A 19185-nucleotide genomic window follows, 5' to 3' on the forward strand; every position below is an offset into this window, starting at 1 on the left:
AGCTCCTGCTCTACAAGTGCACAGCGAGTCCTGTTTCCTACCTGCCCACCCCATGCTGGTGCCCCAGGAACTCCAGGGTGTCCCTAACAGGCATCGTCAAAGAGACACCGATATTTAGGCACTTGAATCCTGCTCTTGACAGCTAGCATCCTTGGTGTGCTCCAGGCAGGAGACGTAAGCGTGCGGTGTTGCAATGTAATGCTGTGTCAGGTTTCCAGTTGCTCTATAGTTTATAAACATTCATCAAAGAGATTTTTGATGAAATACAAGTTTCCTCTGTTTACAGCCTTCATGCACCAGGAAAATCACGAGGTGGATATCTTGGAGGGTGAGCAGGTGAAGTATCTCTAAGATGAAAAGATTAAATTAGAAACATATTTGTGGATAAACAGAGGCCGTTGTAGTACATGTGTTACCGTCAGGTGAGAAATCCTGTGGGAATCAGTAATAAAGACGACCCTGGGAGCATGACTGGAGCTAGAGAGAAATCCACCAGCTGGCACATTGGAGTAAGCCCTTTGGGCAATGACTTTTCTCCTTGTGTTCTGGCACATCCTATCGATGAGGAGTCAGGTGATAACATTTGTCCTGCAGTAAGGAGTGAAGCTAAGAACAGAAAAACAAAAAAAGGAATATATCCATTGCAGTGGGTGTGCCGTGGATTTAATTTGTGTACAGCACCTGCACAGAGTTAAGCCTTGACTGAATACACAAAGCAGGTTTAGCTATTTGTACATAGCATGTATAAAGAATGAAGCCTGTATTTCTGTGTGTAGGTATCCATGTATGTGTGGTACAGATGGGAAGTTTCCAGAAATTTGGTATTCATCTTCTCACAGAGATTAAAAATAGCATCCAGAATTGCCTCATCATTTTCTAACATACACATTTTGAGCAAGTAACTTTAATGCGTAAGTCTCTGCATTAACAACACTTTCTTCGGTTCACGTCTGAGCGTGGCGTTAGGTAACATGTATTGTAGACAGCTTGCTGACTTACCGTGAGAGTTTATTAGAAGTGAATTAGAAACCGTGCAAGGAAAGCTGAGGTCTGTGAAGTGTCAGTGACTCTTATGCGCGCTGGAAACTTCAGCATGCTGATCATAAGCAGGAGCCCAGAAAATGTGGTTAGGGCTTTATTTGGAAAAAGTAACCTAGAATAAGCTTTTATGGGAAAGTTCAAACTTTTCTTGGTCTAGGAGCTACCTTTAGGACTGGTTTTGGGATGGCTGCAGTAAAAGCGCTTAAAGAATAACCAAAGTGTGTTTCCCGAAGTGGAGCTTTTCTGAGGAGGGTTCTGTCCCATGCCCAGGAGCTCGGCAGGGTTTCCGTAAGGCTGCGACCCTCTCGATACCGCACGGCCAGCTCAGCGTACCAGACTGTGGGTCTTTGATCCCAGATTTCGGGGAGGGCAACAAATGAGGCACCGCTGGGATGAGGGGGGTCGGCTGTGTCCACACTGGTCCTTAATGCTGCTTATATTGAGAAGAGCATCCTGAGGTGGGATGAGTGAGGAAAGTTTACACTTGTAAAAAATCATTTACTTAACCGAAGAGCTGGTGGCTTTGTAGTGTCTTGGGTCACTATGTGAACTCTGCTTGCCTGCTACGGGAGCTATTAGTGTGGCAATAAATACCTGTAGAAAAAATGATGGAGACTGACGTAATGCACGTGTCTGAATTCCCGATACGCCTTTGGTTGGTTTGGTACAAAATAATGTGTACCTTGACCAGGTAGCAACAGTGAATTCTGGTTCTGCGAGAGGCAGGGGCATGTTTTTGCAGCACACGTGCACTGTTGTGGTTGCATTTAGGACAGCATTGTGTGTGCCCTTGTGCAAGGAGCCGGGCACAGCAAGTCAGGGTTTCAGCAAACCTGTGCGCAGCGCTTGAGGCCATTTCCCCACTTGCAGCAACTCTTCATTTATATTTCATGCCAAGTTGTCTGGCAGGGCGTGCACACTACAGAAACGCTAATGTATTGTTCAGTTTGACATCCCTAGTGCTGTAAAATGTCCGTCTCGAGCAGGGAGGATGAGGAGGAGGCAGCAGGAGCTTCCCGGCGAGGGCTGCCCAGGCGAGACACGTGGACACGTTCAGGATTAGGACACAGCAAGGGCAGCCGGTGCCCATCAAGGACGGGTCTTCTAGGAAGGGAACAAAGGGAGCAAAGACAGAGATGTTTGCTCAGCAGCCACATGTGATTGTTCAGTCAAATCCCGATGCCTCACACTTGGCAAATACTTGGAGCCTAACACTTGAACACTGAAAGGCAATGAAAAAAAATACTTCAAGAAGGATACATGAAAATGTGACTGGTGAAACAGCAAGTGTCAGGGCTGGTAGTTTGAAGACGCATAATTTTTAGGCACTTAAAATTATTCATATGATGTGCATGCGTATATGTGCGTGCTTGTGTGTCATGCATTTTTACTGACTCTTATTGTCAGCCCAGGCAGACATAATGTAAGGGAGCCGTGGGGGTCAGTTACAACAGAGTAAAAGACAAAACAGTCTTGCTGTATGAAGTATTTCTCATTATGGCTAGAAAGTCACACGTTTGTGGTTTACTTTGGCTTCCCATACACCTCTTCTGTTGGGTTGTAGTGGTGCCTGCAGTAGTTAGACCTGTAAATATTTCCAATGTAAACCAAAGTTTATAGCTTGCCTTTAAAAATGCACTTGGGATTGAAGTTTGGCACATGAGAACCTTTTCTTGTGTTTACATTTTTACGTGTAACAAACTTTCAGGTAAATTGCTTTCACTGTTCATCAGGTACTTGAGTGCAGAAAAGAGGGACGCAAATAATTTGCAATTTTTTAAGAAGTGCTTATCACTTATCTACTCCCTTCTGGGCAGTATGAAGCAAGCCGCAGAGACCTGCACCCGCTGGGAATCTGGGAGGACAGTCAGGCAGAGAAGAGAGCTCAGCTATGTACAGGGAAAATTAAAAATAGGCACTAAAGGCTACTTTTGCTTAAGTGAACTCTGAGCACCTGATCAGTGAGTTCACGTCTGCTTCAGAAGCAGAGGAGTTTTGTCTGAGATGTGGTTTTGCGAGGAGGGCTCGTGCTGACATCCGTCGGAGACATAAAACCCGGGACCGGGACGGGGGCCAGGCTTTTTATCCCTGAGTTCATTTATTTTTCTTGGTTTATTCAGCCCTTAATATTATTCAAATGAAGATTTTGTTTCTAGACCAACATAAATCAGGGAAGCTGCCAACCTACACTGTTTCCCCTGTGTCCTTGGACTAAAACACGGTGGCCGTGTGGGTTTTATTTGCTTTTAGTTTTTATTCGTTGTCCGTTTTAAATGTGTATCGACTTAAGCAGGAGCAGGAGGGTGGGCTGGGACAGGCAAGCAGCCTCTCTACTGCACTCGTGGGTACCTGTGCGCTCGCCCGTGCGAGGGGTGCAGAGCGAGTGTGTGTCCCTGCGGGGCCCTTGCCCCAGCCTGCGGGCGACGATGAGATGGAGGAGGTGGAGGCGGCCGGGTCCATCGCCCCGCCGGAGCGCCCGCCCGCCCGCCCTCCGTGTGAAATAGTCTGTTCTCATGTTTTAAGTGGAATTTCCTGTATTTCAGTTTGTGCCCACCGTGTGTGTCACTATATTTTATTCTGGTTTTGGGGGGCTTTTATGCATATGTTTGTGTGTTGATGGTGTTTGGATTTTGCCTTGTGTTTTTCTGTGGGCACTTTAGAATAGAATAGTTCAAATATCAGTAGGCATTGGCATAAGAAACTCACTCTGAATAAATTACATGTATTTATATCCATATGTGTATGTATACAGGGGAAAAGGTGCATTCACATATATGAAACTGATCAAGCTTTCACCGAATCAGGCTTTTTTAGTTGTGCTACCATATAAATCTAGCTGTGCAATTATAATCTTCGATGTGATATATATTCTTAAAATGGTAGATTCAGAAAGTGAGTGCTTTCTTTTTTCGTTTAATGTACACTAATGTGAAAAATAAAAGCTCTTCTGTGTTTTAGAAACAATCGTATGGATTCCTGACAGAAATAGCTGTTTTTCCTTCCTATATAGGCATTCAGTAGAGTGATAATGCAAGGGCATGAGAGGAAAAGAAAGTGCATGTGATAACACAAACCTCACTTTTTGTTAGTTTTGTCATCTAATTCCAAAGTGCTTCTTCCATCATATTTTTGCAGGGAGGACACTTCAGTGATGTTGGAGTATATTTTTGCCAAACAGCTTTAGCGCAGGCCCAGCAATAAATTGAAGAGTTTCTGGGCAGCAGCTTGCCCTTGAATGTGCGGGGACAGCGATACCCACCCGGGCAGCGTGGGCTTCCCCATTTCGCCCGTCTCTGCTGAAAAAGCAGGATTGCGGCTTCCCCCCTGCTTCCACCGGGGAACTTTCCCACTTATACACCTGTGCACGACCGGTGTGAAAAGTGATAAGCTCTGGGCTTGGGGTGCAGCCGAGCGCGGGCACGATTGCTCCTTCTCTTTTTTCCCATTGTTTCTGGGTAAGGGAATTGTCCCTCTGTCGCCGTTGAAGTGGTGTATTGCTGCTCTTCGAACCCTGTGGGCTTACCCTACATCACCTGTGCATTTATGGTGGGAAAATACTTGTTTTTTCTATTGAAGAAGCATGTGTTGGATAATTTGTGATCATCAGCTGCTTTTAAAACTGCAGTTAGAGGAAATTTAACTGCTTTTTTATTGTTTCATCAAGAGCTTGCAGCTTTTACCCAATGAGGTTGACTTTGCAGACTGTGAACAGGTCATCGCTTTAGGTGGTGGAGAAGTTAGGAGTCCTCCGTGCGGGAGGGGAGGTCGGAGGTATTGCGTTCCACCCACCCTCTGGAAATCACTTCTCTCATCCTCAGGGACGTAATATAAAATGGTGCTCCAAAATGTTCAGCATGTGTACGGGTAGCATCCTTCTCACCTCGTTACCCTGCTGGCTGGGTCATCATGGTTGACTCCTGCCCGAGGCATCCCCTCACCACCTCAGCTTTTCCTGCAGGGTGCTTGGGGCTGACTCTCCTCCTCTTGAAATCAAGGGGCTGGGCTGTTACGCAGCACCGCTTTATTTCGCAGATGAGATTTACACCTTTGGAAAGAACGTGGCCTTTGAACCGACTGTTCATTGCAGCTGCTTTTATGCTGAGATTCTGCAGTCATCTTGCGTGCACAGATGGCAGATGGTTTTTGGCAGCCGCTGATAGGTACTGCTGCCCTTAATTTTAATTTTTCTTTTCAGCAGAGTGATTGATGAACAGCAGTTTGGCTACACAGGTAGCTCTGCAACATTTGCTCTTATTTCCATAGCGTTTGTAGTGAACAACATCACAGGGGGATGGGATCCTCTGATTTACAGTAAAGCTTTTTTTCAATGAGATCTGGATAAAAGTTTAAGAACACAACCAAAACCCATCAGCATATTTGGGATAACTGTTGAGATGCTCAGGCTTCACCCCTCTGTACTGTTGTGTGCCAGTGCAGGGTCAGAAAAAGTGTAAAAATCGCTGAAAACCGTTGTCTGCACGTCTTCCACCGCTTCCCTGTCCTGCAGCGTCCAGCAGCCGGGGTGAGTGCCTGGTGCCGTGGTCGGCTGCCCTGCGGCAAGGACACCTCTTGCCCCGAGCGGCTGGGATCATGAATGAGGACTGACCACGACTCTGTGCAAGTCTGAGCACAGCCTTTAGCGTATATATTTCAGTTCTTTGGAAGACGCTTTCTCAGACATTTCACTAAAATGGCTTTAATTTTGGATTTTGTGGTTTGCCTTATCAGCAGCAAGTGCCTTTGAATGATTTAATAAAACCACGGGGTTTGCTTGGAGCAATCTTCCAGGCTGGGTGAGGCAGTGGTGAGCTGGGCTCTGAAGCTTTTGTAGCATGAAACCATTTTTCAGTGGTGAATTAATGAGGTTTCAGCTTTTCCAAAATGTGAAACGCATTAGGCCGAGTGAACTTTTGAAAGGAACAAACAGCTCTGTGGTAGCAGCAGCCGTCCTTGGCCACCGAAACCTTCAAGAGGTTTCCCAGATGACATTTCAGCAGCGGCATCAGGGACATCGTGACAGCGCAGTGAGACCCCACTCGCCGCATGCTCCCACGCAGAGGCAAAGGGGTTTTGGCCCAGGACATGAGCTGGGGCTGTGTCTGCATGGGGACGAGCCTGGAGTGGCAGGGGGTAAATGTCGGGATCCCTGCTCACACCTGCAGCTTTGTGCGTAGCAGCGTTCAACATCTCCGTGTCGGTGCTTTCACCTGTACAATGCCTGTGCTGGTATTTATAGTGTGGGGATTAACTTCTGTGAAGAGCTTTGAAGTTAAATGCTAATTTATTATAAATATGTAAATGTCAATGCTGATAAAACAAAGCAGAGAAGCAGCACGTAGAAGCGAGTGCAGCCAGATGTGGAGGGGCTCAGGGAAGTCGTGGAGAACCGCAGCGATGGTAAAACACAGGCATTGAAACAAGCCTCTTGGCATCTGAGTGTCAGCCTTGCACATGGACGTCGTCCACCATCGCCGTGTGGGGCAGGGACCCCTCGGCTCTCTCGTTGGGAACATCTCCGGGCCGTGCCCCGTCAGGATTCAGGGCTGATGTGCTGCCAGCAGAACTGCTGCTAGCGGGGGCCGTTTGTCTGTAAACACCCAGGAGGTGACTGACCTCCCAAGAAGTATTTACCCTTCCCTGCCGCTGGATTTCTGGATGGTTTAGTCCTTCCTTGTCTGCTGGGGAACCGCAGGTACTCACAGCAGTTTTCTGGATCCCAGCTTTCCCCTTCGATGTGTAAAGTAGACATTGCTGGACGACCTCGTCAGGCCCACTGAGATGTACGTGGGGAATCACGGATCCAGAGTTAAAGAATTTGCCTTCTTTTTTTCCAGTCATGTTTCTGAGGATGAGCTCCGTGCGAGCACGTCCCCACCGCAGCCCCGGGCCGTGATGACCCCCATGTGCCCTGTCCTCTGAGCGGGGATGCTGCAGCCCTCAGCAAGTCACCCCGTGCTGGCGAGTCTGATCCTGCTCTTCGCAGTGCTCTCCCTGCAGAAGCCGGGGTGTGTTTAGGAGGAGAAAGGACTTGTGCAGCGAGAGCATTGGTATTTTTAGATCAAAGACCAGTTTAATAAAAAAAAACAAAAAAGAAGAAGGAGGATTAGAACAATAAGTACATTTAATTTTAGCCTAGCTTGGATTCCTCATAAAGTCAACGAACTTTGAGATTGCTTCACTTGCCTCTAGCTTTCCTAAATAAACACACTGTAGCAGGACTGAGAAGTTAAGTAGCACAGAAAATTGCAAAAAGTTAAGTTTTAATATTGTAGAGGAATATTAAGGGCTGTTTTACGGGCCAGGTCCTGGAATTAAATTTTAATACTGTACAAAAATATCGAGGTTTGTTTTAGTAGGCAGCTACTGAAGTTAGCAATAGACTTTTTTTTTTCTTTCCCTGGCAGAAAGGGTCAGAGTTTGGGGCAAGGTGAGGGATGCGATGAGGGGGTCTCCTCCTGGGCAGTGCGGTGCGGCAGTGCTGCGAGCTGACCTTCTCCAGCGGTGGCAAGTGAGGCGAGTTTCGGGCCAGTGTCTAGTTCTTATGGAGTTTTACCCCAGGCTAAACAGACCTGATTGCCACCAACCTCCTGCATTGTGGCGTTGGGTGATCTGGTCGGTGTGTGTTTCACCTGGGAAGTGTTTTGAGACGAAGAATGCTGTATCAAGGCTTTAGATGTTGTAGATCTTTGGTAGACCTCAGGTCAGAAGTATCTTAAGTGAGTGGGACGAGTAAGGAGGTCTCACTTGTGATGGCTTCATGGCCCTGAGTCAACATCAAACAGCCACTCTCTCCTCTGGAGTTGGTTATCCCAGCAGAGGACAAGAGCTGAGTAGGTGCAAGTCATCCTTCATCGCTCAGGCCTTAAAGGATGAGTACAAAACCCTGGCTTGCCGCTGCATCCTCTGTTCAGTAAAGAAGATGTAACATTATAGCTGTCTCTGTAACGTTATAAACTGGTCTCTTTTCACATCGACTAAATTTAGAAACTGTGAAGGAACATTTATAAACTCAGAAATCGTGCATATCTGACAACGAAGGGTGACAATGTCAATGTCTATGAATATACGTGAACAGATCTGAACTGCATGTTATGTTGCTTTCCATTCTCTTTTTATTATTTTTGGAATTTGATTACTTTTGGATCCTGGTTTCTGGGAAGAGGTAGGCACCTCACAGTGCCAAGAAGTAAACCTGGATCCACTCAGGAGCCGGTGTTTCATTCTCAGGCTTGCTCTAGCCAGGGAAGGGGACTGCTCTGTCTCAGTTTTACAAAGGTGGGAGGTATGGATTTGACTTATGAACCAATTTGGGATCTACATTGTAAGAACTCACTAGATATTAATAAGAGCTTAAAATAGTTCAGGCTGTGCCTTAAAACAGCCCTGACTGTAATGCAGAAAAAATTAAGATTACAGCTCATCATGGTGGAGACAGTAGAGATAAAACCAGGAGAGCTGGAGGCAAAATGCAATAGATGTGGCTGTTATGAAACTCTGCGAGGAATTGGAAAGTTTAACTGATGAGCTGGAGAATAAGCTCAGATTAGGAAATTCCAGGTGAGGATAGGGGGTCCTTGAAGTCTGCAATTGCTGGAGTAAGGAGCAGAGCTTTGATGTCTCTATGTAAATCTGAATCTAATTTACAAGGGCCAAGAATATTGTTTTAAATGTATTAAAGCCCTGATCTTTTTCATCAATACTGTTGTGAAGCCAAAAACTACCCAGGTTTGTTTTTCTGTCTCTCTGGTAGTAGTGCAAGTCAGGAATAATCCCAATCAAAGGAAGGGCGGGAGGAGAAAGCGAACTGGGAATTAGGTCTCAGGAATATAAGCTGCTCTGCCATGTCTCAGAGAGGAGTGGGTATTAACCTGCACCCTTCCCTGCCATGCTGGAGATGCGGTAGTTACACATAAGGTTTGCTTGGGCTGAAGATACCTTTATTTCATTTAAAGTTAACAGTGCCATGTGGAAGTGGGAAGTTTAACTCTTTGCTGAAACGGCCTTTAAATTTTGTGTTCTTCCATCTCTGAAGTTCGTAGCAGCGGCTGACTTGCCTTGCCTTGCCAGGCTGAGCGTTGCTGCTGTACCAGCGCCTGGAGTGATGCAGGGCTGGCTTTTCCCATCACCGTCTGGCGGATAGGAGTAGGCTGGTGGAAACTTCTCATATTTTAGGGGTACATGTGCTCCAGTTGTCTTACTAACGCATGCAGGGCCGTTCATAGGAACAAATGGCTCAGGAGGACTCTGTCGTGTTTGTTGCTAGCACATTAATGTCATGATTCATAAATAAAAGGGATTCAGACTTAAAGATGATAAGATGAATAAGAAAGAGCAACAACCTAGTGCTATTAATTAGCAATGCTTATGCTTTTGAGTCAGTCAAGTTGCTGCTACACTTGTTTTCCAAAACATTGAGCCTTTTAATTCTCATTAAAACGAGGAATAAGTTAGAAAAAATACAGCTCGGTCATCCCACCGCCAGCATGTAGTGTGCGGCGCTGATGCCTGCGTGACCTGGTCTGCAGTTCAAACCTGTAGTTACGTGCTGGTCCTTTCCTTAGCGAAACCACAAATGCTGCTGAACGTTTTGATATTTCTGTAATGTGAATAAACTTGGCCAGTTGGGCGCTTTATCCCTCTGCAGCGCGTGGGCTACTATTTTAGCATTTTCTCTGCATAATGCTGATGATACCTGGTGCTGCAGGAGCACTCTGCCCTGTGGCCGGGGCTACCACGCGTGGCCACCAGCAGCTCTGTGGGTCGAGCCGGTGCTCCCCTTGTCTGTGGAAGGGGACGGCGTGCAGATCCTCAAGGGCCAGGTTTGAGGCTAAGGGTGAAGCCAAGCACCGTGGTGATGGTGCCTAACTCTTGCAAATCAGTCTCCAAAAAGAGACTTTAGCACCAAAAAATGGAAACAGAGGCTACACAGTTTCCATAGTAAATTCAGATGCTCTGTCGACTCAAAACCTAATTTGAAACTGCTTTTCTATGGAGACTTCTGGGGGACAAAGGTAAGAAGGTTACAACCGGCAAGCCAGCCGGTCATAGCAAATGGCACAAAATTTATTCAATTTTGAACAGGGCAGCAAAGTGCAACCCACAGCTTTTACCTTGAGTTACGGAAGAGTTTGGCTCTCAGCGATGAAGCCGTATGTACAGTCGCTCTCTTTTCTCGGGGGTGGCACATGAAGTGCAAAGCTGAGATGCCCACACTAGCATCCTGCTTTCCTCCGGCTGCTCGCGGCCAGAAGATAATGCTGCTGTGTGAGAAACAGTGTTTTCCTGCCCTGTGCTGCACCACTGCTCTCGCTGTCACACTCAGATGGGTGAAATAATCTCCTTGGGATGAGGCTAAATCTCGACGTGTCCCGGTACGCAGCGCCGTTACCGAGTCATCTGGCCCCATGCTTCAGAGACGCTGTCGGGGCTGCCAGTTTGGGCGGCACTGGGCTTTGTTTCATAGGTTAAAAATACGTGTATTTCCTTGATGTGCTGTTGGTTTTGTTTTTAACTCTTAAGCAATTTAATATTTTGTAGGTCTGCTAGTATTTCTCCCAGTTTTCCATCTGCTACCGTGATTAATATAAGTTCTAGCTTTATAATGCCAACCCAGAGCAAATGGAATGGAAACCTTACCTATATTATTTGGCATGTAGCAGTAGACATGAATAACTTCGGAATTTGTGGGGAAAAAGAGAAGTTATGTGTTTTTGAAGCCAAAATATGATTGGAAACCAGCCCTCGCAGACAGCACGATGCCGTGTAGGATCTAGCTGCAGTTACTTTTGAGTGCAGTGCTCCAGATTTGTGTTTGTAGGTGTTTCTGAGGGGTCAGAAACCTCACTTGGAGGCTGTAAAGCAGCGGTGCGCACCGATTTCCTATTGCCTCGCAGACATCAAGGCAGAATGATGTGCCATGGGTTTGCTTTTTTTCCTGTCTTCAGTGGTGTGATGTAGTGGAAATTTGCAGTATAGTGAGGAAGGTGGGACTAATTTCCTAAGGCTGTGGATCTGTGGGAGGAGGGAGTGGAGCAGAGCTGCAGAGCTCACCTGGGCACAGATCCTCGGCCTGGACTGGTGGGCATCAGCGTTTTACTCGGGGCTGTGTGACCTGGGGTAATGACAGGGTGCAAGAGGCAAAAGCCCAAACACAGGGAGGTTGTATCATGGCTGCTATGCGGTCCAGCATGGGAGCTGTGGCATGGCCCTGGCAGCCTCTCAGTTCGTGCCACCGTGCAGCTTGTCGGACTCATGACACTGACTCGAGTTAAAAATAGCTTCACCAGAAACGGTTATTTTTAATCTAGATCGCGTTCAGTATGAGCCATGCAGGTGTGCGTGCGGGGCCAGCTGGGGATGGGGATGCAGAGCAGTGGGGTACAAGACAGTGGGGCTGCTTCAACTGCTGTTGCCACTAAAAGAAATGGTCTTTTATGGCCCAAGATGGGATCCTTATGGAAGATGGGTATCCAGTATAAAGCTGCAGTTCTTCTTCCTGAGCTGATCAAAGTCTGCTCTGCTGGCAGAGGGCCTCCAGCTGCATAAGTGCTGGTGGTGACACGGGGGGACGGTAAGGGACGACCTGGCTGGGGACACAGGCAGGAGAGGAGACAGTGGGGCCATCCCTCCTGGCAACAGCAGGGATTTAGATTGTATCAGGAGCGGAACAGTTACGCTATCAAAAGCCTTCAAAGCGTGAACTGTAATTAGGGTAAAGATGGAAAGAGAAATCACAGGTCATAGACCTGTAGTTAACTAAAAAATGCTGGTATGTGTGAAGTGCATAGTCTTATAGTCATAGTAAGAGCTGGAAGTGGCCAGGAGACATTTGTGAGTCATTTCATGGATCCACAGAGAACAAGAAATCCAGACTACTAAAGCATCTGGTTAGTTATGACTAGAATCAAAACTATTGCAACCGGTAAGGTCAAGCCAGCCAATTCAGTAGCCTCCTTTGCCATAGTTACTGATGCAACAGCTAAAGCTTATGCAATTAGATACAGTACACTTGGATTTCAAAAGGCCAATTGGTATAGTGCCATGCACAAACATAAAGAAAACATATTGCTTCCCATTTAAGTAAAAATATCATGGTTTAGAAACTAGTTTTTCAGCAGGGAACGGTTGTTAACAGTAAGACCAGCTGAAGAACAGCATTAGTCCAGGTTTTAGAGAAGGTATGATCTACACTTGCGTTATTTTGTACAGAAACAAGCATTATTTGGTCCAGCCACTGACAGCCTTGATGAAGGTGTACGTTGAGCGGGGTCAGATGTGCTGGGGCACCAGCCTGGAGGCTGCAGGAGAGCCGAGCCGAAGGACAGGGAGCTCTGGGGGATCAGGAGATCCCATTCAGCAGCGGAGAAATAAGGCTGCACGACAAGCAGAGAGCCTCAGGTTGTGAGTGAGAACATCTTGTGATGGTTTCTGGTAAATGAGTGCAATTTGATCCAGTTGCTAAGAAAGCCATTCAAACTGATTTATGTATAAAACATAAAAGTTAATGTCAAACTGAGTCTGCCAGCGTGGAAAGCCCTGGTCCAAGTGCATTCCCTCCTGGTTCAAGTGCGTTCCCTCCTTACCACGTGAGTGATGAGGCCAGAGGGGCAGCAGACAGCAGAAGTAGTAGTTTCCTTCCCACTTCCCTCCAGAAGAGACGAAGGAAGGGGCTAGAGTGGCTGCTGGGGTGACCTGCTGTGGTTTGCCTCAGCGGAGGGTCCTGTCCATAGCATGGTAATGGACTCGCACACAAGCAGGTTTCAAAACTGCTTTAAATCTCTTACTGAGAAGTGAGTAGGTGCAAACCATCCACTGCTTACACGCAGGGATTTGAACCTGGTTGCACACAATGTATTCATAAATAATTTTACCTGTCAGACCAGGGCAGGGGGTATCTGAAGTGAACTGCAGTAATTGTTGAAATACATGAAATGGTTGTGTGCAGCAAAACGACGTGGAGCAAAGGAGTTCGCATTTCAGAATGAGATCAGATTTAATTCATTTCAAAATGAGATCACCGGAACCTGCTGCCTGGGTCTTGTTTTCCCTGTTTCAGGCTTTCATCCGTGCTGAACTCTTGCCATGACTGAATTCTGCAAAGATTTCCAGGCAAGTTTCTTGTCTGAGCACCAGCCTGGTTGGGTAAGCTGATGAGCTATAAGAAGATCAGAGTTTGACAAGGGGTGTATTGCAGGTAAACAGTGAAGCTGAGATTTAGCGTAGCTATGAAATATGTTTGCATCCTCAGAAGTAAGGAATGGTGCTTGAAGAAGCCCCAGGAAAAATACCAAGAAGTGCATTAAAATGATAAGTAGAACCGATAAGGCACATGGTGAGAGACTGAGAGGAGAATCAAGCACAGATATGATCACAGCCTATAAATACTGTCAACATGACAGCACAGATGAGCAAAAGGAAGAGTATTTGTTATCTGATGGAAAACAAGCTTTAGGAAGAGCAGTCATCACAGCAGCAGGGTGGTGGAGGGGATCCCCAAGAGTGGGTGACGCTCGTCAGCCGGGATGGAGGGAGATAAGGTCTTGTGGGATGATAGCAAATATATCTACAACGTGCAGACAGTGAGATCGGCTGGAGACCCACGCTGTCCTCGCTTCCCTCGGTGGTCCTGCATGGACCAGGAGGTACAGGTGCACCAGAGGGGTCCCTTGGGGGTCTGCAGTACTCCTGGTAAGGAGAGGCATTTGCTGTCACACCGAAGATGTGGAAGGATGGTGTTTGGGCCATGCGTCACTGTTCCTGCCTGTGCTCCCGTGCTTTCAGGGAGGGCGCTGGCAGGGTGCGGTGGTGGGAGGGGAGGTGGTGGCTGCATCTTGCCAGCACGCCGGGGGATGCCTTCGGGCGAGGGAGACCCCTGTGCCGAGCCTCATGGGGGCTGCTCCCTCCAGGCGTGGGGAAGGCAGATGGCTGCCGCAGCCTCCGCTCCTCCGCCCTGCCTCCTCACAGCTATCACTGCCCGCAGGCAGGAATGCCACATCTGCTCCTGGATCACGCCCGAGCCCTCCTGGTTTCCAGCCCGGGCTGCACAAGTAAACCCAGGGAGATGGAAACTTGAAACTGTGGCCATGAGGGAGCTGGGTCAGGAGCAGCCCGGCCCTGCGCCTGCCTCCCCGCTGAGCTGGGCTGAGCTGAGCTGGGCTGGGAGCAGGCTGACAGTGAGCTTGGCATATGAGTTAGCAGGGCAACCAAGGCGTGAAGGCCCTGGGGAGGTGTAGGGGAAGGTAGTCCTGCGTTGTACCCGAGTGCTGGAACACGAGCAAGGAAAGCCTTGTCTTTGCGATGGGGACATAGCACTCAGCCAGCCAGAAATGGTGCTGGAAAGCTTTGCCATTGACAGCCAGCCGCTGCCAGTTAACCTCTTGGCTCTCCTTCAAAGCCCCTCATCCCCCAAAGCTCGCCTGGTTGTTGCGGTGCCCGTCAGCGTGGTCAGCACTGTACGCGCCGTGGCACAGGGATTGCCCTTGGCACCTGCGGTCCCCGTCCGGGGCTAGGACCTGGTATCATCAGAGCAGGGGTCCCTGTGCTGCTGCCTGCGAGTCTCTTCTGTACCTGGAGCTGAGTGGGTTTCTGATGATGTACTTTAAAAATACCAATTCCTGATGCATGACAACTCAACATACGCCTTGAAATTCTTTAATTATCACTCCATCTCGTACGCAATACGTCCTGTGTGGCTGCTGTGGTTGTATTATCACCCTGGGTCTCAGTCAGCCTTTTCTAGGACTCACTTAAATTTTGGTTTTATAGCGTGCCTGCCATTCAGGGTAAGCAGATTGGGGGGGTCAGCAGGCTGGGCTGATCGTAACAGATGCTCTTGATGGTGTTTGTGGCAGCTGTGTGTCCCTCCTCTTCTGTTACCTGGGAGGGGGTTTGTGTGAGGAAATGGAGGAGGTCTGGGCCCCAGGCTGTGCAAGTCCGGCTCTAGCAGAGTATGGGTCCGGGAGTGTTTCTGAGGATCCCCAGGACAGCCTGCTTTTAATAAATCTGTAAAACTGCCTGTTGCACAGGTTGTGAAGGCGCGTGCTTCTAGAGCAGAGTGTTTCAGTACCTAAACACCAATTTATTGATTACTGCTTCACTGCAGGCTTATTTTAACAGCCTTTGGTTCTGGCCTATTTTTGTGCCTCCTGCAGCCTTTTTAAAATTAAACGTGGAAGGGTAGAGCCTGCCGGCGCTGGAGATGTGCGCACCACCGGCCTGACCTGCCTGCGGTATGCAGTGCCGCAGGGCCCGGCCGGCACTTCACTCCCATCCCAGCAGTGGTCTGGGATGGACCACCAGAGTCTTGTGGTCCTGAAGGGTTAATTGGGGATAACTTGGCCGCACTGGGAATGCGAGCTGGAGACCGAGAGGTGCTGGAGACCAAGAGGTGCTTAGCGGGTTTTTCATTCAGCCACTTCACTTTGCTGCGCGCCGCTGGGCTGATAGGGAGGCTCTCCAGACTCGGTGTTTGCGAAGCTCTCGAGGCGTTCCTGGGTACTCTGGGAGGTTAAGCACGACAGTTATGCTGCGCATTTAGAGACACGACTCTGAGGGAAACTGCCTTGGGAGCGAGTAGCCAGCCTGTGCCGCCCTACCCCAGACAACCGCCCATGGAAGGATATCTCAACTGACATCAAAGGAGCCAGCAAATGATAGGCATCATCTAATTGCTGCCTCTCCCTGCCTTCTGACTCGGTACTGCAGGTTGTCGTTCACAGTCTCAGGATCGTTATCTTTGCGTGTGCGAGTAGCACAACGTCACTGGGCAGCAGCAATCCTACCTCCGGGATCTGTATTATCCAGATAAGGTTGCATGCGGTGACATTTAAAAACCTGAATAGTGTCCCGCTGTTGAAATAAAATGAAATGGCATTTCAAGATCTTGTTTGGAGAGAACTGGCCTTCTGCAGTCCCCAGCCCGCAGCTGGAGTGTGCGTTTCCCTTATGAGTGTGGGCAGGCGAAGGGAAGAGGGGGTGTGGTGCACCACAGGGACCCGTCTGGGGTGGAAGGTGGCTGCCGTGCCGTGGCAGCACGGGGAAGCCCCGTCCTCTCCTCCGGACGGAGGTGGCTGGTCCTGAGCTCTAGTCGCTCACCTCCTCCTCCGTCCCAGCGTCGCCCAGCACCGAGCCCTGCCCTTCAGTACCTTGCGATTCACTGGTGCTTTTGGGGCCAAAGATGACATTTAGAGGGAATGTTTCTGAATAACCCTGTCAATGGGAATTCACATAAAACAATTAAAGCAACCACAGCCATGTTGCCTTGGTTTGTCTGACTCTGCCTGAGCCCAAGCCCTCTGTGGTCCTTCACGTTTGCTTTCTCTTTCTCCGCAGAATGCGATGAACTTGCCACCTGACAAAGCCCGGCTGCTGCGGCAGTACGACAACGAGAAGAAGTGGGAGCTCATCTGTGACCAGGTAAGGGTGGCCGGGGGGGGTTTTGGCAGACATCCCATTGAGAGCACAAACTGAGTTTCATCAGCAATGTCCCTGGGCTTAGAAAGGGACCTTGCAGAGGGACAAGTATTTGAATGGATTCAAACACTCATTTCTTTGGTCTTATGCACCTTTATTGGTAACAACTCATAGAAGCCTTGTAACAATAATTCCCTTTTTTGCCACAGAGCGATATTTCTTTCCCCTCTGATGTTACCATCACCCCTGTGCCTGTTTCCTCTGGGCAGTGAATGCTGCTTATTTTGCCCGGCACAGACTCGAAGAGACTGACCTTCAGTCACCTCTCGGCGAGTGCTTTGAGTTTGGTCTGTCTTGACCTACGTAACATGAACGAATGGTCTTGATCCAGTGAGTATTTGGCTTTCCACATCACAAGCCGTTGTTGCAGCTGGCAGTAGCTGTCGCCTTCAGGGAGAGGCGAATGGTGATGCAGCTTGAACTCCTCTTTGCCTCAACAACAACCTCGGATTAAGTAGCACCATATGCTGAAGCATCTTTTGTGTATGAGCTCTGTTGTGGCGTGTAGACTTGGCAGCAATATAGAACAATTAACAGGTTGGCTCTGCGGTGACAAATGAACAGAAACGGCATTATTTAGAGAAAGTGAGGCATGCAAAAGGTAGGATGTGCATTTGTGAGCCAACAGCAAAATAAACTTCAAAAGTAATCGCTAATGAAAATAATTGATCCAGGACTGAGAAAGTAGGATGTTTCCTTGAAATGTAACCACAGCAATACCAGGATGAGAGTTTGGCAGAAGGTACAGTCATGCTATGAGGTCAGGAACATTTTAATAAGTAGATTTCTGGGACATTTCCTATTTAGCTATTACAGTGGCAGAGCCTCTGATAAAATCCAACTACCTTAAAGTAAAGCTGAATAAAGAATTACTTGCTTTTTTCCATGAGTTTTCTGTGCAGAAAACCTAAAGCATTGAGCTATTTAAAGTTTCAGTTTAGTGAGACACTGAACAAATTGCTTAATCTACTGTAAGTGATTTTTTTCATGGATGTTTGCTTAGAGCATACACACTCGGAGCATGCACATGGAAGTGTGAGCTTTGTGCTGGAGTCTGTGTGCTCTGTTTGCACCGAGTTGGCAGCAGGGCAGGCAGAAGCAGTTAGATCACAGCCTCGATGTGCAAGCTCCCACCTCAGAGCGGATCCACCCTTTGCAACGTGCAGCTGCTGCTGATTCACTCCTGAACTCTACAGCAAGATAGGAGGGATGAGCAGTGAAGGAAATTTGCAGTCTGGAGTAATCGCGTATCTTAATAGCTCCTTGCACAACACTGAGTCCACCCCTGGGTTGGGATGAGTCTGCTTCCCATTGCTTGGAGAGGGTAGGCAGAGAAGCAGCTCAGGACTGTTGTAACCAGCACTGCGGAGCCCAGCACTGCGAGGATCCCGAAGGGACGGGAGGTGACAGCGTGCCACCCTTCCAGGGTTTGGCCATCCGAGGGGACGTGCTTGGGCAATGAGGGGCTGCGTATCTGCGATCTGTCGCAGCTCCCTGGCTGCCCTGGCATCCCTGGTGGGTGACTGCCAGCCGCTGTAAATTAGAGTGGCGTGAAGCAGGTGTGTCTGTAAAAGCACCATAATACAGCATATGGGGTGTGAAATATTTATATCTGTCCACATAATAATGGTGTGTGGCTGAAAGTACTTCCAGGAATAGATTTTGTACAGAATGTATGTTTTTAGTGCGGATGCATATTTTGACTGCTATTTTCTATTAGTATCACTCATTACACCATTTTCGCCTGTTTTTGCTTAGTGAAGGACTGAGGATGTAAATTAATGTAACAGTGTGAGGAAATTAACTCTTACCCTCCTGTGCTGGCTTTCAGCTTATGTCTGAAAGGAAAAAGGGTCCAGAGGTTGCTCTTAAATGGTGTTTTCTAAATAGTCTGTAAAGCAGACCCTGGCCATTTGTCTGTGAAATATGTTGAGAATACTAGGGGAGAGAGTTCGGCCCCCAAAAGGAACTCTCACTTCTGTGGAAGTGAGATTAACGAAAGTGAGGAGCTCCCAGTCTCATAGTAGTAGTAATAATAACAATAATAATAATAATAAATCTGCCGTGAGTAGGATTGTGCATGTTGTAGTGAATGGTTGTAAGGGTTGCTGGGCTGGCTGTGGGGGACTTGTCCTGCGTGGTATTTTCTGTTCCTTTGTCTATGAACCTCTGAAGTCATCTAAGCGTTGCTGCTGGTGTCCTGAAACCTTGTTCCCTACCTCTCTGGCTTGTGAAAAAGGAGGAGGAGAAGAGCAAAGCCAATAAACCTGTTGCCCATCCTGGAGAGGGCCAAAATGGTGGTCATCTGGGGGGTGAGCATTGGGAAGGATCCAGGCAGGGAAGAGGGGATACCATTTCCTGGCATGGCGAGCCACCCTGTTGGCTTCTCGACTTCCCGGAGAGCTACGTTTGGTGGTACTCTGGGCCTCTTTATCCGGCCGCATGCCATGAGGTAGAATCATAGAATCATTAAGGTTGGAAAAGACCTCTAAGATCATTGAGTCCAACCATCGACCCAACACCCCCATGCCCACTAAACCATGTCCCTAAGTGCCTCATCTACTCGTCTTTTAAACACCTCCAGGGATGGTGACTCAACCACTTCCCTGGGCAGCCTGTTCCAATGTTTCACCACTCTTTCAGTAAAGAAATTTTTCCTCACATCCAATCTAA

The 19185-nt window shown here is 48.1% G+C and overlaps 1 protein-coding gene across 9 annotated transcripts in view; it reads left to right on the forward strand.

Moving 5' to 3' along the window:
- Positions 1 to 19185, forward strand: part of FMNL2 (formin like 2) — a 154911-nt gene that overhangs the window by 65293 nt on the left and 70433 nt on the right. For all 9 annotated transcript variants that reach the window (XM_076343204.1, XM_076343208.1, XM_076343209.1 and 6 more), the window contains exon 2: positions 16372 to 16455. In XM_076343204.1, coding sequence (XP_076199319.1) covers positions 16372 to 16455 — 84 coding nt within the window. The remainder of the gene's footprint in view (positions 1 to 16371; positions 16456 to 19185) is intronic.

The sequence above is a fragment of the Aptenodytes patagonicus genome, chromosome 6 (assembly GCF_965638725.1).
Source record: "Aptenodytes patagonicus chromosome 6, bAptPat1.pri.cur, whole genome shotgun sequence".
NCBI classification, from domain to species: Eukaryota; Metazoa; Chordata; class Aves; order Sphenisciformes; family Spheniscidae; genus Aptenodytes; species Aptenodytes patagonicus.